Source organism: Apteryx mantelli, chromosome 2 (assembly GCF_036417845.1).
Source record: "Apteryx mantelli isolate bAptMan1 chromosome 2, bAptMan1.hap1, whole genome shotgun sequence".
NCBI classification, from domain to species: Eukaryota; Metazoa; Chordata; class Aves; order Apterygiformes; family Apterygidae; genus Apteryx; species Apteryx mantelli.
The window spans coordinates 23,669,304-23,692,095 of record NC_089979.1 but is presented as its reverse complement, the minus strand read 5'-3'; the positions used below and the strand labels follow the sequence as shown (position 1 = coordinate 23,692,095).

Genomic DNA, 22,792 nt, shown 5'->3' with positions numbered 1-22,792 from the left:
ATGTGGATCTGGAGGGTGCTTCATATGTTCATATTTGGGAGAATCATTGATAAAATTTAGTTAAGTATAAGAAAGACATTTTCAATTAAATCAATAGATATACTATGCTTTTAACCCTCACATTGACAAGCCTTTTAACATCAATCTCTTGGAAAGGTTTAAAGAGCATGGACCAGAGTTAGCTCACGTGGGCTGCTTTGGAGTGTAGATATAAATGGGAGAAAAGGCTTCTGACAGCAGCAGTCCTGGTGATAATAACATGATTAACAAAAGGCTGCATCAGTGGAAGAAAGTGGTTGGCCTCTCTGCGGATTTGTCTCTATGAGCAGCCACACCTCTTCTTTCTGTCTGGGAAGGTTTTTTTACGGAAAGCTGTGGCACCCAGAGAAGAGGTGAGAGGGTAAACTATACAGCAGGTGTTTCACCGGTGAGATCCCTGGAGCGATATATTCTTGAATTCCCGAAAGTGAACCCTGCGCTCACATACCTTGCAACACCTCTGAAAAGTTGTTGAGCTGCACCTATTGTGTAAATCATTCTTGGATCTGACCTACAAACGCTCTCACCTATGCAGGAGACAAGCCAGCAAGCGCTGTGCAGCAGGTCCTCCTCTGACTCTCTTTTATGGACTTACTAGAGACTGTTGCTCGGTTAGGATGGCAAGTGCTGCAGGCTGTGCTGGTGTTCAACACACTGCTGACACTTAACAGATGTTGCTTCCAGATGCATAAAATAATACTTATTTAGAATTGTTTCCTTTGCCTACAGTCCCGTGTCAGTTCTAGTTCAGCGGGGAGGCACCAGACAGGACAGGACAAAATGTGGTTTCTTTGGTGCTTGCCTACTTGAAGAACCAATGCAATTGCTGAGCATGATGTAAAGCCCAGGCTAGATGTGGCATCCTGTGTTAAAATTATGCTAAATATCACAGTGCTGGCCGTATTCGACCAGCAGTTTTAATTGTGGCAGACTCTGTGGGATATTTATATAATCACCTTTAGGCCTCTAGATGTGGCCTCCTCCAGTTAAAAAAGGGAGCGCAAGTCTGTTATGCTGTTAATTACCCTCTGGAAAGGCTCTGGAGAAGCCTTGCTCCTTCTGCAGTTAACAGGAGGGGTCACGGGAGGCTGCCCTGCAGGTGTAAGGACCAAACGGCAGATGGCTACAGGGACCAGTATGAATCTTGGTCCTTCCCATCTTGTGTACAATGAGTGCAGGACATAACACTAGTCTGCAGTCTGCCATGGAGTTTCCCCGTGTGCTCCTTCTTTACGGCATTCTCACTCCAGAAATCTCTTACAGACATCGGGGCAAGCAGGACCTCCTCTCTCAGCGACTACCCCACACAAAGGTTGGAAATATTTCTGATTTTATTCTCTAAGATCACATAGGTAAGATGATCAAATCAATGGCTTTTTGGCTAGAGCTATTGAAATTCAGTGTGCTAATTACTTGAAATTTTAGTTACTTTGCTGCAACATGTTGCGTGCTATTAGAGAACAAGGATGATAGACCCACATGAGAGCACTGTAGTCTTGTGCAGCTTGTTTTACGACACCAGCAATGTCTCATCACCAGGCTAATAATTTACTAAGAGAATGATTAGCGTAACACACTTCCTCCAAGACTTGAAAATTGCACCTGAGTAACTTTAAAATCAAATGATTTTTTCAGTGGCAATCAATCATGTCAATGTACTTATGCCTTCTGGGTTGAACACCATGTTTGTGAAAGCACTCCTACATCAAGAAAACATGATATTTCAGAACATTGCAGTGTGCAGAAAACAGAGACTCTGTGGGTGAACTCATAAGCCTCAGGTTAGACACTGTTTGTGCTGACCTGTGATCCCAGAGTTGAACTCTACCTGCTTGTTGGCAGACAGTCCTCTCTCTGCATTGGGTGAAACAGCAGGGGACAGGGTGCAAGAAGGCAGGGCAAAAATTCAGCGTATCACATGGATGTGCTGGACAATCCTTGACTTAAGCTACTGCGCACGCACATGTTGCCTTTGTACGGCCCAGAGCAGATGATGGGTCCCCTCTGCTTGCTCTTCCGCCTGGCGGCAGGGCTGGCCCAGGATGCCACATTGCCTGCCCCAGTGATGCCACTTGCCCGTGGCCAGGGCGCTGGAAGGGCACCGGGAAAAGGTGAGCACAACCACAACCCGCCTGGAGAAGGGACCTCAGTTCAGCTAAGCCTGGCACCCATTCTTGGCGTGATTTTTGCTGAATTGTTTAAACACTGAAGTCAGAAGTGACATCCCATTAATTTTTACATGGGCAGGGTGTTATTTCTGGATCTACATTCCCCATGTACAAGGTGGCCTTCACTGGAATGTGCATATTTCTCTGATTCACAATCTTGCTCTGAAGGTGCTCAGAATATATTTCCTCTCTAAATACTGTTAAATCCCAGCTGATGCCTAGACAGATTTCTCATGCTTTGCTGCCAGGATATTATTTTAGTCACTTTTTAATTACATTTGTAGTCTTCTAAGCTTTAAGATTTTCCTCCTCACCATGATGAAATCTTATTGTGTAAATGGCTGCATTTGCTTCTTGTCAACTTGCTCAATTCAGAAGTGAGCTGTTGGGGCTGGAATGATCCTTTTGCACCCATGGCAGCATTTTTGCCACTGTTGGCACTTGGTAACCCCCCCCCCCCCCCAACTACCAGGATTTGTCTAAAATCTTTTGGCACCTGGGCTCCCACTGGAGAAGCTCCCACGGCACCTGTGCTGTGATCGGGACATTGTGCACAGCCGCTGAAGCTCTGGGAATGGAGCTGCCTAGTGCGGCAATGTTGGCACTATCCCATCAATAAATGGGAAAGCACCATGGCAGAGGATTGCCGGGCTCCAGGCCATGTCCCGGGTACCTCACTCCAGGCTGTTGAGAGGGAAAGTGAAACATTTCAGCAAATGAGATGGAAACAGCTTGCAGTATGTAAGCCTGAGGATTACAGAGGTGATGGAATAAACACGTCACTCACATCCCAGATGAATGTGCTACCCACACAGAAATCCCTCCTCTGATGTTTTTGACAAAAATGGTTCATATTCTTTAGTTTATGGATTTCAAACTGCCACTGGAGAATGATCAGAAGGAATCTAAGAAACTGATAAGAAGAAATTCCCTACTGGCTTGGACCAGTGGTCCCTCTAGCCCACTAATGTCCCTGAGAAAGTGAGGCAAAGCAACAACAGGAAATGCCATTTAGGGACCTCACCTAAGGGCTATTATGAACAGCAGTTTGCAATCACCTTCTCCACTGGCTGCCTGAGTCTGAAAACCTCAGTCATTTCCCCCTCAGCTTTCTCCTCTCCAAACTGAGGAGTCCCAGCATTTTTAGTCTCCCCCATAAGACAGCGGCTCCAACCCCTTAATTGAGTTTCTTGCCCTTCTCTGTACCTTCTCTAACTCTGTCCTTCCTGAGAGGCAGAGGCCAGAATGGCACGTACTGCTCCAGATGCAGATGTAGCTGTTTTAGATAGTGACAAAATGGCATCCTCTTTCCTGCTCTCAGTACCCTTCCTGCTTAGGTCTCACATTTTGTTGGTGTTTTTGGCTGCCATTGCACATTGAGCCAATGATTTCAGGCCATGGTCAATGATGATGACAATGTCACTTTCCTGAGTTGTAACTACCAGTTGCGAGCTTATCACATGGTTTAGATAATCTTTTGCTAGATACATTATCTTACATTTGTCTACACTGATGTGCATTTGACACCTTTACCCTCTCACTTGGTTTTATGAGATCCTTAATCACCAAAATAATTTTTGTGTAAATTATGCTTTATTTAAATGCACCATACCACTTTCATCCATTATTTTGAAAATGACAAGATAATTTGTACAGTTCTTTTTATAACTGGCGACTTAAATACGTATATTTGGTTGCAGAATACAACTCCCATATTCTGAGTGCAACAAAATTTGTCTTCATAAGGATTATCAGAGCAAGCCCTTCTTGCAGATAAAAATCTAAAATGGAATCCTGAAAAGAGGTGACAAGTTGGTAAAAGACAGTTCTGTCAACCCTGCCAGTGTCTAGTATCTCATCATACAAAGAGCATGCAAGAGGGATGCCTGCAGCTAGTGCTTACAGATGTTTGCTCATGCAAATAGTCCAGCTGATGTTATTCACACTAGTGGTAATTTTAGGATTAGACTGTGTCCTTTCTGTTGAATTGAGAAAAAGCGAAGTGCCAAAAAAGGATCTGTTATTTTGTATGTGACTAAAAAGCTACGTCATTCTCCTGCATGAATAGAAATTATACCATGATTTCTTCTGATTCATCTAATACTTTATGGTGTGCTCTTATCTTTGTTGGGTAGGGCCTGAAAATGTTCTGCACTTTGGCACACGCTGAAACAAGAGATTGTACTGAAACTAAATACAGACTTTTCTCTAAACTGTTCAGAGCTAAGTGCATATTGGATGGAGAAAAATTCATTTTTTGTGCAAGTATAGTTTTCCATTCAGCTTATACAGGCACCCTCCTTCCATCAGTCACTGTCCAGGTTAGCAACAAACATTTTTAAATGGCTGGAAGCCATGAAATGGCATGTAGGTCCACTAATTGACTCACATTTGCTCTGAAAGAGTGATTTCTTGCCTAGAGGCTGGTTGGAAAGAGGCTTCTCAGAGGTCTCAGTGACCTCAGGGCTGGGAAAGATTAACATAAAATTATTCCTGATCCTATCATTGACTTTGGATCTGATTATAGCCAGACAACAAATTCGTATCTGTTTGCCCTCTGCACCTGAGAGAAACACTGCCTCCTTTTCTAACATACATGATTGAAAGATGTCATTTTTAATGCCTATGCAGTGCTCAATACTGCTTGCTGCGTTTTGGAGGTATATGAGACCTGTTCCTCAGGATGCAGTAGGTGACCTCCAGCTCTGCCAGACACAGTGTGCAGCATGGTGCACCTGGTCCCCAGTGGGCTGGAGAATGACAAGAAACATGTCCCTGTCACAGGCAGGCTGAGGACTTCCGGGCCTGCCAGCTGGGAGGGGTCCGGGCAAAGCTTACCAGTAGTCCAGCTCCCCATCTGAAGGCCACACCTTTAGTAGCTCCCACCTGCAGTATTTCATCAGCATGATGACTGAGCACTTCTCTTAAAATGGAAGACAGAAATCGCCAGACTCTGCCTTAGATCCATAAAAGGACTCTTGCTAGCTTTAAATACTTGGCTCTGGAAGGCAGGATTTGCTACCAGCACCATACAGACTGTGCACAACTTCTGCGTCCCCAGCAGACAGCACACAATTATTACCTCCTGCAAGAAGACTGCTGAAATACAAGCTGTCAGTAACATTTTTGGTTTCCAAAACAGTAACTCAGAGGGGAAAGATGAGTTTTTGTTCCTGGTTCTGCTGTGGGAATCAGAAGATATTGCTTATAACAGTCTGGACTAATGGATCCTACATGGTAGAGGAAATCCTTTTGCAGAACTGTAGCTTCAGAAACTGTGCAGGCTCTATCAGTGCCCATTTGCAATAGAGATTTTGACTATGCTTGGGAATGTCTTTGCCAAAGTTTGCTGAAATACAAATAAACGAACAAACAAACTCTTCCCTCTCAAATTAGAAAATGAGCTTAGCATGACCGCAGGCCAGTGTATATAAGAATTCAAATATATACATAGTGTTGGGATTATGACCTCAAACCACAGGATTAAAACTTGCTCATGTCTCCAGGAGCCACATTATTGTTTGCATGCAGTATGTACTTAAAACAGTTACAGAAATATTAACCACATTTACAGAAGTGGAATAGCATAGTCTGCTATTGACGTGTATGCTAATGACTATCATAAATTACAGTCAGTCTATCTAAAGAAAATGAAACGAGGTTCACATCTAAATAAGAAAAAAAGCAGTGTCTCTAATATGACTCTCCATAGATCTGCAAGGATGTTAGTGTAAAACCATACAGCAGAAGCCTCCTTGCACAGCACCTCTGAAAATCCCCCAGAAGAAAATGCGCTGCTATCACTCTGCTCTGCTGGCTGAGGTCCTGCCATAGGGGGCTGTGTAAGTAACACAAATGCTGGTCATTTCATATCGCTTCTCTTTCTGTCGTGATCTTTGCTGGTTTGCAACAGGACTTTTTGCATCAAAAGTCATCAGTAGAAACATGTAATCAAAGGTGCTGCCTAACCATCTGACCACTGTCTAGTTGATCTAATGACAACCCCTTTGCTGTAGTAGCTTGGTTGGAAGTTGACCTCTGCCAGTCCACGGCTGCTCATTAAACAGGTCATATAAGTAATGGCTATAGGCTCCTTGTCAAACTAGAGAGTCACAAGCAAGCAAGAACCTCCAGGGGCAAATGAGAAGTCCTGCTGTGTTTGGAAAGAAAAATAAAGGGGGAGAGAGCCAGTGAGCTGTCGGCTTTCAAATTATCCCGAGTCAATATAATTGATGCCCTTGAGAACATAGTGCTTTCTTTTCTTTCTTTTGTTTTTGCCTTTTCTTGTCTTCCTCTTCTGAGTCTTCTCTTTTTCAGTGCATGTAGATGAGAGCTAGATGTGGCTTGGAACTGTAATACAGTGAACCAGAAATTTTCCTTTCTGACTGTAATAATAGTAAGGCAACAATAGAAGTGTCAGTTGTGAATCCGGGAAATTTGTTCCTTCTCTGAAGAAGTTTTACTATACCTACAAAATGCCTGTGCATGCTTTGTGGTACTGGCCAGCAGAACTTCCTAAGGGACTGAGTGAACTCCAACTTTCAACCACTGGTAGAAACCACCAGAAAAGCAATTCTTGATTGCAGTTGCTGTCTGGTTGGGTTGCATGGTAAAGCCTGCATCTTGTGTAGATCCTCACACAATAGTCACTGTCATCCTAACTGAGGAGCAAAAATCAGTTATGGAAATCCCCAATGGCATGAAAATATAATTCTGGAAGATCTACAATAGAATCTTTGCTAAGTCATACTTTTAGACTGAGCAAAAATTAGTAACAAAAATTTAGAACTGTATTACAGATATACAGAATAGTACTAAAGAGAAAAAGTAAGGGGAATAGATTAACCATATAAGAGATAAAGAATTAATGTTTAAGAGCAAATTAAGAAGAAATACATACATTTATATGTTATATAAATAATATCTTTATTATTTATAAAAAAGATAATAATGGCATGTTATTTAAATAAAACTTATGCAGTGTCAGATTCCCTTTCCCATGTGCATGCTGTGTCATTCACAGCGTTTCTATTGTTGTTTATGTCAAATATTTGTGCTTACTTGACAGATAGGTTTCCATGCAGCTACTCCATGCGGCAACTAAGCTTTTTATTAAAAGAAAACCAAAACAAACCTAAAAACATCAAAGCTGATTTTTTACTCTTAAACTGTAGCAGAAAGTCTGCAAATATGGCATATTTAAAACTAGCATACCAATAAGCAGCTGAAAATCTAGAATGAAACCCAAAATGAGTGAAGTAAATTTGTTTCTGTCACGCCCATCAAGGTTAATTTAGTAAAAAATTCCAGTGGCATGAAGTAACCACCTGTAAGAATAATTAGCACTGTGTAGGAATTAACTGCAAAAATACTGTTGCAGTCAAAACATATAGTCACAAGTCTAGCTTTCACTTTTCTCCTAGAACAGTATACCATTGTGACGTGTGACTGCAACTTCTCCCATGCCTGTTTGTGAAACACAACTGGAATATCAAATGCTGTGAAAGTTCTATGTTTGCATATTGCTTTTCAAGTTAGGATGCTACTGCAGGTAAAAGGACTCTAACTTAATGGGACTTAATAAAATAATAGGCCGATTTGTATTTTGAAAGAAAGATGATTCAATTCTTAGTAAAAAAAAAATCCTTTGAAAATAAAAATATCATTTAAAAGATAATTAAGAAAAGTGTCAGTGTCTGACAGAAGTGGTCTTGCAGTTGATGCTATTGCAGTTTTAGAAACGATTGCTCCTCGGTTGTCCATGCCACTCTAGAAATTGCTGGTGTCACAGCAGAGAAGAGGGAGAAGTGTCCAAACGTCTCAGTGACTTTGGTGCCAAGCGCTGCATGGCACTGTGAACGAAGTTGACTGGAATGTCAAAGCCTGTGATCTCATCACAGCAGATTGCACAAGTACCAGGGATGTTGGACATGTTGTATTGCTTCTCCTTCTACATTAGATGCTCATTGTACTGTTTAACTTTGCAGCAAAAGTCATTCATAAAAATTTACCACCAGCACTACTGCTCAGTGAACATAGCTCAAAGTCCTTAGATAGATAACAACCTTTTTATCCTTAGTTTGGGTAAGGACAGCTAAAATGTTTAGCTAAATTAGCTAAATATTTCTGTAGTTCCAAACAACTTACTAATTTATTTGAAGAATACATAGAAAGTTCAGACAAAGCTATATTTTTGTTCTTTCAACATATTGAAACAATCTTATTCTTCGTTGTTTTTCTCATAGCTCCTACAATCCTATGAATATGTGAGAACTTTCATTTTGTTCAGTTTAATCTTCACAGCTGTAAAGAAACATAATGAGTCACATGGCAACAGGTGAATAAAAAGACACTCATTCATGTGGCTGTTCTTATTAAGATCTTTTTAAGCCTATCACGGTATTTTGGGGCCTGAATTATGTTTTTTTAATTCCTGGAACTGGCAGCAGCACTACATCTGTAACAGGGAGTTAATTTTTATTACAGAGAGGTTGCTGAATTGAATTAATCCAAGTCAGTAAAATGCTTGGAACACCTAAAATGCATTGTCTAAATGTAAATGAATTATTAACTATTAATTGATACAATTTATTCAATATCATGATCTGGCTATATATATGGAATGTGTATATAGAAGGTCTGTCATTCTAAGTTATACCGTTAGATGTTATACCTAGCAAATGCGAAACTGTTCTGCAAAATATTAGCAAAGCGTTTTTACAATCTTGCATGCATAGACAGTATAGCCCATTTCCCAGTGAGCTGAATACCCATCATCAGACCTCCAGTGGCAAGGCTGGCAAAAAAGAGATATTCTCATGAAGTTTAGCTCACTGAAAGTAATAGAATATTGATCCTGAGAATTGTGCATTAGTCGTTCAAAAGCACACATCCAAAATCAAAGTTGGGAGATCATCTGTTTTATTTAGAATGAACTTTGGGAATTTACGGTTGAGACACAAAATCAGTATCACTGAGAAATATCTCTGCAAAATGATGCAGAAGATTGTTGCCTGTGTCCCCCTAATCATTTTGGGGTTGACAGTGGAAGTTACTAATATCAACTGTGCAAGTTTGCAAGTACAGAGCATGATTGTTGTGGCAGGAAGCGCAGTTTCTTCAGGATGCGATCCCACAAACCGCTGGGTCCATGCAGTGCTTGCAGGAGACCCATAATAACCAAGAGCATCAGATCATCAACAAAATATTTTTTATTTTATTGATGCACTAATCAAGTGCACTATCTCCTTTTGGGCTGTAAGCAGAACGTGGCCCGTGGCAGTGCGTTTGCTAGGCATCGAGCGCTTGTTTGCTCTGCCCTACCCTGCTGTACCTGAGCTGGTGATATGATCCGAGAAGTAGCTGTAAGGAAAGGAAATGCAAAGCTGAAAGCAGAAGAGAAGCTTTGCTGTCACCCGAGCCAAGCTGATTGCAACATCTCGCTGGAGTCCTTGAGTAAAAGGAAATGACTTTATTCTTCTGTTTCTTCAGTGAAACTGTCAACCTTGTTGTTGGGCTCCTAAGGAAGAAGTCTGTCCTGTGTTTCTGTTGTCTTTGACCATGAAATTAATCCCCCAAATACACAGCATTTGGACCCAGTTTTGCTGGTCCTGGATCACTGCGGTCTAGGATGTATGTTGGTGCCAGCAAAGCAGACCAGCACCCACTTAGCATCCTCTGGCTGCACTAAGCTTGAGATGCAATAAAGGTAAATGTAGCTATTAACTGAAGGATTTATCCCACTTACTGTCCTTTACCTTGAAAGGTAATGCAACAGATGCAAATTTGAGACTTTAAGGTGGGAGATGGGAACGGGCATTAAGACATACAGTTTCCATTAATGTCAACTGAGCAGAGGTGCGTGTTCAGTGAGTGATTTCCATATAAGTTGTAAATGAAGCAGGGAATGAGCTAAAATGGTTGTATTGCAATCTTTGAAGGTACAGAAAAAGTGAGCATAAAGTACATGCACTGATAGCCTAATGCCACAGCTCTTTAGTCATACAAGTAGTCCCATGAGGTCCCAGCTTGTGTATGGCAGGCATGCCAATGAAAGCTGGTTATCCACTGCTTCCAGAAGTTAAAATTACATGGTATTTCTGGTATTTCCTATTCTAAGCATAGAAATTAGTACTTTAAATAATGTTCATTGTAGACGGCTGCAGCACAAAATGTGCACAATCCTCTCTTGCAGACAATAGGCCTTATCCTCTAATGGCTCATCCACGTGACTAGCTTTTGACCACAAAAGTAGGTAATTGAAGTAAATGAGATTACTTGTATCTGACTAGGCCTCTGATGCATATAAAATTCCTTTCAACAGATAAAAGTCAGTTTCAGAATTGATTCAAGTACCAGTTTGTGATGTGGGCCACATATTTTGGCTCTGAAATAGCCAGATCTCTAGAAGGCTCAAGTCCACTTCTAGCACTTCAGTAGGATTTTATAATAATTTCAGTGAAAGGCACTGCTACAACCAGACCTCGTGTTCCTGCTGAGATGAGAGGTAATAGAACTGATACGTGGCAATTTTTCCTGCAAGTATTACATTTATGCTCATCCAGCAGTGCCTCTGAAAAGAACGTTCACTGAAATGAATCTTGAATTTGATATTTAGACATAATGTACCTCCACTGCTAGTCAAAATCAATGCGAATACTCATTCCCTTGCTACCAATTCTGACTCTTGTCAAAGGCTTCAGAGAAGGCAATTCAGTGTGAGAAATACAGATATTATTTAGGGAAACTTACTCTGGGAACTCAGCTATCAGTAAGAATTCCTGATGAGTTGAAGTTTGCTTGCTCTTTTCACTATTACAGTTGCTGGTACAAATATTTATGAGGGATACTGTGCTCAAGGAAGCCACTTGGTATCTTATCAGGCTGTAAAAGCTCCACCCTGTGATGTAAAACAGTGTCATTCTGAATACTGCATACATGGGGAAAAGAAGGGCTAAAACGCACGGGAAAATGAACGAAGGCGTGTCCGATACCCGCTTATGGAAAGAGTGTGACTTTTTTTTAATCCAGTGGATCAAGCTGAAACTCTCAGTACAATTTCTTAGGTTTAGATGAGTATGACAGCAATAAATCCCGCCATTTAGATGACTCCACTTGAGACGAGAGTGTTGGACTGATCTGCTGTTGCTGCTTACACAGCCCGGCATCCACATCTTGACTGAGGGGGGTGTGAAGGGAGAGCAACAGCTGTAGCCATCCCCAAACTCCTCTGCTGTGCTCACCCTGCTGGGCATGGTGGGAATGAGCTAAGCCTGAGCAACAGAAACTCAGTTTGCATTCAGAGGTGTGGGGGTTGGAGATAGGGAGAAATAATATCAGCTTCCAATTGCAGGATTGCAGTCCAGCTACTTGTGTTGGATTTTGAAAGATGTTTTCACCCAAAGGCCAGTTTTCCAGGTTTCCATCTGGGTTCAGGGGCATGGGGATGCCCAGCCACAGCAGATTTGTGTATCTAGTCCAGTAAATTTCAGTTTGGCTTTGCAGACCTTTGTAACTGTGATCATAGCATATTATAGTAGCGGTTTTAATAAAGAAGTTAGGAGTCAGATCTAAGAAAAAGCCTAAACACTGCTGGGCATTTCTGTTAAACACCTAAGCCTCAGAGTAAAATCCAGCCCCAAAGCCCAGAGGCCTTATTACTGTCCCACTTCATAGGAGTGGGAGAAAGGGTGTCCTTTACCTTCCTATTGAATCTTGTTCACGATGCAGAAAGAGCGGCAAACCGTGGGGCTAGAAGGAAAACAAAGAGCCCTCAAGTCCTACTTCAGCTTGGAGAGGCAAGTCTTGGCAGCTGGACTCTGCTCCCAGATCTATTTCTGATTTTTTATCCAGTGACTGCTACATGTAACAGTCCAGACAGTAGAATCTGTGATTACTGTGATAAACATGGTCCTAGAAACTGGTTTATTTTTTCATGGCTATTTCAATGTCCTACAGGTGGGCACGTACACCCAGATGACTGAGTGCTCACAGACAATCTGCTTCACGGATCCTAAGGTCATTTGCAGTTGCATATGCATGTGAATAAACAAAAAACACTGTCAGTCTGCCAGCTTACTGGTTTTCTCGTGTCATAATATTGTGATGCTCTTTTCTAAACAGGGCATAACTGAGAAAAGGCTCTGGTTTTGTATTGTGTTTTGACCCAATGTTATATTTTGTGTTGTATCTTGAGCCTTGTAAGTTGTGGGCATGTCCTTTTATGTATTGAGTAATGGTCAGAAAAGGTTAAAAAGTTACTTGTTCGGCATTTATAAGCAAAAAAGATCATAATTTTGAAATATTCAATTCACAACTTCTGATTCATATGTCACTCCAAGTCCTCATAATAATTAGCTAGAGGATACCAGCATGCTCAAAGAAAGTGAATTGCTCTGTGCTTCAGTATGGAACACAACTTTTAATTTCCTTTGGAGGTCTTGCAATAAGTAGTGTAAACAGAAGTAATCTCTAGAATATGCATTGTTTATTCCAGAAGAGCTATTTGGTTCCATTATGTCATTGCTTGCATGAAGAAAAAGAGAAACTAAAATCTGTCATCTTGACTAGGGCATGTTTAAGAGCTTAGCAGTTTAATAGCATTAGCTCAACACCTAACAGGGGCCAGGACCCAATGGCAGCAAATGGGCGAATTTATAACAGACCTCTTGTATTAATGATGGAGAAGGCAATTCAGTATGGTTTCTGCAGTGGGCTGTGTTGTGGGAGAGGTCCAACCTCTGTGCCTGGGTAACTTTGGGGCTGTAGCTGGGAAGACTACACATCTGTGGGAAATGCTGCAGGGCTGGGGCTGACCAAAGAGTTTGGAGAGATCCTCTGGGAGCAAAGGTGTGGAAACACTGCCAGGTGTGCTACCGATTCAGCTTTTGCCTGCATTGGGGGTGGCCACATGTAGGTACAAATGAATCTAGCTTGGGATAGCTCCACCCAAGTCCTGGTCTAGGTTGAACTGCAAAGTAGTATCAGTATTGATGGAAGCAGAAAATGAGATACAGCATGGGCGAAGGCCCACAGGAGGAGGGGGTAGGCTGAGACGCTTCAACAGCCATGACAATTTCATTCATATAATGGGCATCGAGTCCTTCAAGGAGAGGGAAGCTAAGATGCTAGAGATGTAGAACGGTGACAGTGGGGAAGGAGCAGGCCACTCAGTGGGGTGGAAATGAGCGAGCTCCCTGATGCAGGACAGAGACCTCATTTCCCAGTGGTTATGCAAATCACAGTGACAGCTTCAAAAAAGAAAGCAGACAGTGTCTGTCTTTGAGACAGTGTGGGGAACCAGTTTATGCACTTTGCCCAGGCTCCTAGTGGTCTGTTAGCCACTCCCCCAACAGGCCCTAAGGATACTGCCAAGTGTTATGGTTAGTAGGTCAGAACTGACTATCAGGTTCTGGGAACAAGAAAGATACAGGTGAGGTTTCCATCATCCAAGGCATAGTCATTCACAGGCCAGTCAAAGACATATGTCCTGGGTATGAGTGCAGGGTTGCACAGGTGGTTTGGCTTCACTGAACCTGGGCATGAAACACTGCTGGGTATCATGAACTGCTGGATACATCTACTTACCATTTTTGTGCTCCTGTTGCCTAAACAAGTAAGAAGGATTTAAATTAGGATCAGAGAAGGCTGATGGTGAATGCTCACAGTACAAAATCTGTATTGAGAGCTTGCTAAATAATCAATGCCCTGCTTTGTTCTTATCCCAACATGTGCCTACGTTGTTATCCCCCTTTACCTTCTTTGCATGGTGGCCCCTTGTTTTGGATGATTTAGCTCATTGCTCACAAAAATCTGCGCCCATATGATTGTCCTGGTTTGTGCTTAGTGTCAAAGGTCCCTCTCCCCCACACCACAACATCTGGTACCATTGTATAAACATAAATAATCTCAACATGGACAAGGGTCTAAACACTAGAAAGGGCAAGGCTATAAAAACAGAGTGAGAGACGTAAAAGGAAAGTCTGATGAACATTTGAAATGCAAGTAATATGGGGCCCTGGAACTCTTAATATGTTATCAAGGTTATGAGAACTACAAGGATTTTGTTGAATAGCTTGTAACTGGGCTGTTTGTATAGAAGGGTAAAGTGCTTCAGAAAGAACTGTCAGGAAAAAAAGTGAAATGTTTATGGGGATGAACATATTTATTTTGAAGTCCAGAATATAGGAGATAGGGATGATGTAAGTCTCTGGTAATTATGCCATGATGAAATAGAGTTCACAATCCTTGCCAAGAGAAAGAGGGAACAGGAAAAAAATTAGAATGGACTTAAAGAAAGCAGATTTCTATAAAATCAGATTATCGATAAGAAGGATTTCATGGGAAACATGTCAAAGAAAAGCATTAGCAGGAAGAACCAGGCCTCTGTATAAATGGCTTGAAGGGCATATTCTGTCCCAGTGTGTTGGTAGTGTTAGGAAGGGTAGCAAGAACACAGTACTTTATTAAATCAGAGCTCTTAAGTGACCTCAAACTCATGAAGGAAGCACAAAGACAGTCATAAGTAGATTTCACTACTAAAGGTGAGTATGTAGCACAGGCAAATACAGACAAAATCAGAATAATTGAAGTGCAACTACCAACAGATAATGAAGATAACCTGAAAATACTTTATAGCTAGATTAGTAAGACTTGCATTTCTCAGGGAATATTGTTGGTGGGAGTCTGTCCTTAGCAGCATTGGGAAGCCTCATTTGGAAGAATCTGGGGCAGAGCCCACCATCAAAGATGGAGAACAACTGAACAACATCCAGAGGATGATGGTGTTAATGACCAGGTGTCTGGAAGTACCCAGATGAAGCGGCTATGGAGACTAGGAGTGGCTGTTGTTTGCATTTTTTCCAATCAGGAAGGTTATAGGCTGATTCTGCCTCAGGAGAAGTGAAGGAGATAGATAGATAACTAGCAACTTGGGTTTTCTTTAAGCATCATTTTTCTGTGCTTCTGTTTCCTCCACTGGTGCTAGCCCACTTTAATACATATTGATGCTGTTGTGAAATTATCGTTCCCTAAGAGATCCGCAAAAGTAATATTCTCAGAACAAGCAGAAAAGGAAAAAAGCTGAGGTTAGGGAGGAAATGAAAACGAAATGGAAATTTTGTTTTGGAAATGAAAGATGTACATGGAGAGACATCAGGTGAATTAAAATAAGGAGAAAGAGTAACAAGACAAAAAGAGAAAGTGGAAAAGGAGAGAGGGAGGAATGTCAGGGGTGGAAAGAGTGAAGAGGATGTGACTAATGATATGGGAAAAGTCATTTCTGGAAAAACTGACTCGTTTAACAATGATTCACACAATAAACACCTAGACACTTGCTTTCTTTTCATCAGATTTACTCAGAGAAACAGCTGGCTCAAGGAACCAGTCTCACTGCTGAGTTTCTTCTTGTGATTTTATCTGTGGCACCATGTTATGACTGTTGTAAAACCTTAAGTGCTTCTGGACTTTGTAATGTTTTTGACATGGGAGAATTTTTTTCCTGTGTGGTTACAACCTGCAAGCAGTTGCTCTGCAACTGGGAAATTATTTTAGCCAGAGAAAGACACTGTGGGTGAACAGGCTCTTCTCTTTCAGTGACTTTAAAAAATATATACATTCAGTTAAGCACATAAAGTACCTTAAATTTATATTTCAAATATGCTGCTGCACTTCCTAATAATAAGAGTTTTAAACACGGACTTCAGCATTTTAAGGACAAATATCTGACTTGTTTATATGACTCTGACTTATAACATCATTACTTGAGTTATTTGGCATAATTTTAATGTAAAAGAAGAAAAAAATGAAATTCAGAGTTTGTTTCTGTGAATCTGATTGTTACTGCAGTATGAATTCTTGCTGTTTTGAAATATATGCTTCGTGCTGAAAATACAGCTCATTCATGTCCAACTAATACACAATTAATCTCCATGTAAGTCACTTTAAGTCAGCATATTTCCAAGAAAGTTCAGTTCCCTCCCCCTTATTGTATTTATTTTGAAATCATTAATAATGAGTCCTAATGCGTTAATGGAAACTGTTGTTTTTAAGCTGTGCTCTAAAGATAACTCTCTGCTAGCAGCAGCTTTTGAGAATGTCCAAATCATGCTAAGTCTGTGAGCAAATGGAGAACAGTTGTGTCTGAAAGCATGCTGAAAGCACAGTCCAGATTTTTTTCCTGCCGAAGCAAATATTGATTTCAAGAGAAAAGTGTGATCTGAAGTACAGAAAACTCACCTTTTCCAGAACTGTATACCTTCCAGCTGTAATCAATTCAAAACATTTGTTTCTTTGAATGCATAGTCCAGAAAATGCTTAATGCACTGCACCAAAAACTAAACAATGATCAAGAATTATACAGCATACACAGGAAATTGAAGCCAGAAGTTGGAACCTGGATGAAAAATTAACGTTATGGGAGAAGAAAATAAGGCTGTTCAAAACATCTGAAATATGTATGATATTAAAAAGTGAGGTAGCAGAAAACATGACATCTCAAGGATTAAGACTTTTAAAAACTTCTATTTTTTTTCCACTTATAATTCTCATGGTATTTTATTTATTATTTATTTTACCATAGTCCTTTATAGTCCAGTTATAGTCCAGTTCCGTTCCCCTTACTATAGGTGCTATGGCACAGAGAATAGTGGGGACTGGCTCCCTTGAAGAACTGAAAACCTAAACAGACATGAAAGATGAAGCATGGAGGAGAGGAGTTATTCTATCCATTATGAGCGTCTGGAAACAGGCAGAGAGATTTGCCCATAATTATCCAATGTAAATTTGTTGCAGAGCTCATAGAGAACTTAAACTTTCTGAGTCCATGTCTGATGAATTATTCCTATAAATAGGCTGAATCCTCCCCATGCACAGATCTGCTGTGAAAAAAGTGACTTTAATGTCCAAGTTCTTGTCTTCTGAACGTAAATTACCACTGTGACTCGGAGAGTAGCAAACCTGATCTCCACCAGAGGCCCATGCCTTCTCCTCTCCACCTTCTCTCCTACAGAAAGGACAGCTTGCCCCAGGGGTGCCAATCCGTGCATTGCTTGTTCATTTCTTGCAGCCGCACTGAAAAACTAAATTCAGATAGAAAATCCCAAAGGAAATAAGGAGCCATAAATTATCTCAGAGCCACACTGCTTCCTTACACGGCTGCTATTTCTTACCACACCTAGTCATTAAGGATCTATAATTCTCAATGCTGTTAATGTTTGAGCCACTGAACCTCTGGGGCGAGTCTAAGAAACTATAAACTGTGTGGAGAAGCACAAACGGACACTACCAACCTGCAAAGGTGATTCCCACAGCTAAAAGAACAAAATATTTTTAGAGCAAAACAAGCTTTTCATGTTACAGGTAAGAGATGATCTGTCATTTCACTGAAAGATCTTTAAACCCTGAAGCACAGGGCTTGATGAAGGTTTTTTCTGGCAATGTTAGGAACTTAGCTGTCCTTCTTGTAAAATGGATGACTGCTGTGCTAAGGCTAAGTCTGGTTTGTATTTGATTTGAATCAATTATTTCTTCTGTTTTCTCTTTACTGAATTTTAACATCTGAAATCAATCATTTAAAGAAAACAAACATTTTTTTTCATGTAACCCAATACTTTCGACTGTTACTGATCTTTAACCTCCGGGAATTTTCTTTGTTCTCTGAATGTTTATTATTGAAAGTCACTGCGATACTTGTATGTTGGTTATCCTAGAGATTTCCTTTCAGGCAGGGGATCCATAAGGGATTATGAGGGATATAGCAATGAAATGAAACTGAGAAATGAGAGGAAATATGGGTCCAGTCCTCAGCTAGGTCTCACGTTCCTTTCAGTTAAGCTGATCCTACTCTAATCCTGAAACAGATCCTGTCTATTATTGAAAACTTTTGCATGAGTCTCAGGGGATCTGAATTTTATACTAGACTCTATGCTGGGTGACGGGGAATAATGTGTTTTGGGGCTCTGGTCCTTGGCAGTGCCATGAGATTTCATGAGATTTAGTAGCAGCTTCCAGCCGGTCAACACTTGGCATTGAAACGCCCGGGATAAAGGTTCAAATGCTGATCAAGCCATTCATCCTCATCTTACAGAAGGCAAAGCAAATGGCATAACGTTAGGGAATTATATTTGCTTTCAAAGGAGAAGAGAACAGCAAAGTCATTTATCTTCCAAACCCATAATCTACAAAATGGCTATATTTCCGCTGCTGTATTTCACCATTGGTTCTGGACGGAGATACTGGACATAGCGCACTAAAACAACCACGTGAAGGAGTACATTGTCCGACATTTCCTGTCCCCTACATTAAGGCCAGATGTGTCCCTTCCTTAACTTTCTCCTTGCCTTAACAGGCCTGGCTCCCTGTCGTTTCCCTAAACCCAGACTGCTGTAACCCCAGACCGCCGATATCCTCTTTCCTGCCCTTTTGGCAGCCCCCAGTACTTCCAGCTCCCTCCTGGCCTTCCAGCAGCAGAGCTGAGGGCAGGGTGGCTGTTCTCGCTGGGCTGCTGGTGCGGTGGCACGCGATGGCAGGGAAAACAGTGCAACCTTACCTGTTACCCCAATTTAGTAGGGAACTTCTGCCCCATTGTTAAATACAGTTGAAGCTGGACAACATATTCAAAAAGTCCTGGGAGGAGGGGAGAGGGGAAGCTGTCTGACAGAGAGAGGAACTGAACAATGTTCCTTAGAGTATCTAAATGAAATATCAGCAATGTTTGGTTCAAACTGGCTTTTCAGGTGGATGCATCTAGGGCTTTACCCCTCTGCCTTGTCCCATATCCTAGCTCCTCTGGCTCCTGGCAGGACAGCAAGGGACTGGCTCAGTAAGGACCAGTGCCCTGCAGCAGAGGGTTACCTTCAGCCCCACTTTCTTGACAAATAGTTATTTTCCTGATTACCTCTAGTTTCAATGGACTGCCATTTTATTTTCTTCCAGTACCCATGCAGCTGGCTTCTATTCATGGAAGGAGCCCAGTAATTTCAAAGGGCATGACTGCATGAGTAATAAAAACCTGCTCAGAATGGGATTTGCAAGATGAAGCCCTATGGCACGTAGTAGCAGGAGTGTTGGGGAGAGCAGCAGTGTGGGCAACAGTTTCTGTATTTATAGGTCCTGTCTTGTCAGCTGTTGGGGAAAGAAAAGGGGGGAAAAAAGTATGATGGAAATCCCAAACAGGAAGGCATCTGGAGGGGGCTGGCCCTCCGCACAGTTTTCCTCTCCTTGGGAGCCCCCATGGGATGGAGCTGGGGCAGTTAAAGGATACCTGTAGGTCTGAGCTGGGTAACAAGGCACAGCACTGAGGCAGTCAGTGCTGTGCTCCACACTTTGCAGAAGGGGCCTTGCCCTTTATGTTAACATCAAGAGGCAGAGAGAAAATCAGATTTTATTCTGGAGGAACCTATTAATTTCCAGGAGGTTGCAATGATGACTGGTTTTTTTGAAGGTGTTCATTTGGGGCTTTTCAGTAGCCACTTTCACTGCTCTGTGTGCTCAGGGTGTTTTTGAAACTCAGGCTACATCAAGGCAGGTAGCACTTCGTGGTCTTGGAAGCCTTGCTTTTGGTAGCCAGGTTCCTGTGAGGGGTGCAGAGACCCCCCACCCCCACCCCCCCGGCAAATTGCACTGAATGGCTGTTTTTTGTACTCGAAAGATAGGGGTGTCAGGATGGCCCCTATAAGACCTTCAGCTTTTTGTGGTTATAATGTTTCCTGTGACTGTGTTGTTGCCTTTAGTAAAGCAGAAATGAAAATAGGGGTTGCGTGACATCAGGCAGCTCAGTAGTGAGGTTATGTGACTTGATGGCTTGTGTCGGTTTTAGCCCTTTTTTTGTCAGCTCTGTGAGGCTGCCACAGCATGGGGGAGCCTCACGGGAGCCCCTGCCGCTGCAGGGCCAGAGCCTACTCCAGCTGTCCCGGCGAAGCTCTGGTCCCTTCAGGCTTCGCTCCTTGACTGCTCCTTCCCTCCTGCTTCAGAGAAGTTTAGTTATAGCCTTTACTCTCAAATAGACTGGGTCAGGTCTACCGAGTTAAAGTGTCTGTTACCTCTTCTTCGCAGGAGCTGAAGCAAAACATCTTTCAGCATGTTTAGACTGTGTGGATTTCAAATTCTGCTTGTCATTCACGTGGTGAGTTACAGCTTTTCTTTCATTTTTCCGGGAACAAATGGCAAAAGTTGCTTGGGAGCCTCTAAGCTATAACCCACAGAAGGCATCTCAGGTCTGAGAGTCATACTGGCAGCGTGCTCCAGGCAGGGTGGGGGGCTGGATGTGAAAGTACGTCCCCAATGCATGTGCCCACACGGTCAAAAGTTTAGAAGTCATGCCAATCTTTAGGAAAAAAGCTTAAAAAATGGAAGAAACCAACTATCTGTTTTGCTTCTTGTGGTTCCTCCTTAGATACTACTATTTCCAATAAATGGATTTCATGCTAGTAAGGAGTTGAAAATACTGCAACAAATCATCAAACAACGAAGACATTTCTGTCTTCCTAGTACTGAGTTCTGTATTATAATCCATACATGTGCTGATAAACTGTATTCTATGATAAATGTACTCTATGTATTCTATATGTATTCTGTAATGTATACTGGTATATGATTTAAATCATGCTTATTACTTATTTATCTTCATTTTTCTATGTGAATCCATTTTCAGGTTTTTTTCTGGAGCTGAAATGTATTAATTATGTCATTTATGGATCTGATCTATTAAATTAAGTAGATTTACTGATATTTGCTAAGGCTACAGAGATGGCTCCTACTTTACACTTGAAATTAAAAGGAAAGCTAAAAGAAGGGTCAAATTGAAAGCTAATAAAAAATCCCTCAAAATATGGAGACCCTGGGAGTGGGGTTCATGTGCGATAGTGAACACCTAGTTGTTGCTTCCCATTTCAAAAATTTGCTGACCACAGCAACGCCGGTCCCTGGGAAGTCACTCTTTAGCCATTACAGCCAGCTTCAGAAGAGGTGACAACTGGATATGGCCCAAGGAGAAAACCCTATTTCCCCTTCAGGCCACTGAGTCATGATTCATACTGTAGACATACATTTGGAAATATTTATGGTCCATATAAAGTAATTTTAATCAGCAGGAAGAGATATCTCTTACTTGCTTCACAGCCTGCACTTTGAACCTGCTGGGTTTTATAGTGCCAGCCTTTGTGCTTTCATGGGCAGGCAACATGCCCTGTAAAACATGACAGAGCAAAAGCTCCCCACAAAATGTCCCTGGGAAAAATCCCTAATTCCAGGTTGTGCCCACCAGTGTGACGTGGGAACAGTGATAATGGGTCAGGTCCAGGGTCCTGCTAACCTGGTGTCCTGTCCCTGGCAGAGGCCAGTGGTGAGCAGTTAGGGAAAAAGTAGAGTGTAGCCATAAAGCACACTTTCCTAGTATGCCTACCTATTACATGGCTTTTTAAAAATGTTTCTAATGTCTTTAGTGTTCCCTTAGCATCCTTCCCCTCCCCCTACAGCTCTTTCCCTAATTCTCACAATATTATAGCTTTCCTGTTTGCAAAAAAGTCTCAAACCCTTGTAGGCGGGAAGGGCAAAATCTCTGGCTATTAATAAGCAGGATCCGGTGTTATTCAAACACAACTTGTGACATGCACACAGCAGTGCTTTAGGGTAAATTATGCTGAACTTAGCCATGCTTTTGTCATAGTCTGAATTAAGTTTTCCCTTGGTAATATGTAAGCTGTGCCTTTCTGCGTGAGGCCAAATAACTGTCCCACAAGCAATAGGATCAAATTTAGGGGAAAAGTCATGCGGCAGAGAACATGCACTGGATAATATCACTACAACAGCACTCCAAATTCGTATACCAGAAAAAAGTCATTTTTCCTCTGGAAGAATGGGTCTTGGCGGGGAGTTTCACCTGCTCAGTCAAATGACAGAGCCTGAATTCTGGTAGGCAGCTCCTCAGCATTGGCAAGACTTCAGCAACAGGGATAGAAAAGTAGGCGTTTAAGGGGGTTTGGTTTTGTCTTTTAAGAAACAGGTACATTTTCTGAATCACAGGCTGAATTGTCTTGTATGCAAAAGCTGCTCTAAGAGACTGATTCTGGTTTTGCTATTTTTGATTTGCAACTCTGAAATGTTAGTGCAGAAGGGGCATTAGAGTACGCCCAGAGGTCTTCAAGAACTAGGCAGGGTGTTGTTCCTAAAACTCACGAAAATTTTGCCAGAAAAACCACCATGTGAATGGTGAACATGTGAACGCCAGCCATTAGGAAGAAAACAGAGGCTGAGACAGTTTTACATGTCATTTTTGCCATGAAGTGGAAGCCAGAGATCAGCAGGATGTCTTTGCTCAGGCTGTTGTCGATGCTTAGCAGCAGCTGATGCGAAGGGGCAGGGTGTGAACGCCTTGCTCAGGTGGCCAGAGCAGCTGAGGGCAGTGGGATAGGGGGGCCTAGGGACATCCACTTTTTCCCTCACAAAATAGTGCATGGCCACATTTGGATTTACTGAGGAAATTGCAGAGTGCAGCCCCAATTTCTCCCCTTCCCCAGGTCACCCTGTGGGGTATTGTGTCTCCTGACACACTCGTGGCCACAGGATTGCGCAGCTCCTAGATGGGACGT

The 22,792-nt window shown here is 41.9% G+C and overlaps 1 protein-coding gene across 2 annotated transcripts in view; it reads left to right on the top strand.

Moving 5' to 3' along the window:
- Positions 1-17,464: 17,464 nt before the first annotated feature.
- The window catches only part of CDH17 (cadherin 17), a 28,904-nt gene continuing 23,576 nt past the window's right edge, over positions 17,465-22,792 (top strand). The window contains exons 1-2 of one of the 2 annotated variants that reach the window (XM_013941913.2): positions 17,465-17,564; positions 20,259-20,328. In XM_013941913.2, the coding sequence (XP_013797367.2) occupies positions 20,284-20,328 (45 nt within the window). In that variant the 5' untranslated portion in view covers positions 17,465-17,564; positions 20,259-20,283. The remainder of the gene's footprint in view (positions 17,565-20,258; positions 20,329-22,792) is intronic. The other variant, XM_013941914.2, reaches the window with a different exon arrangement.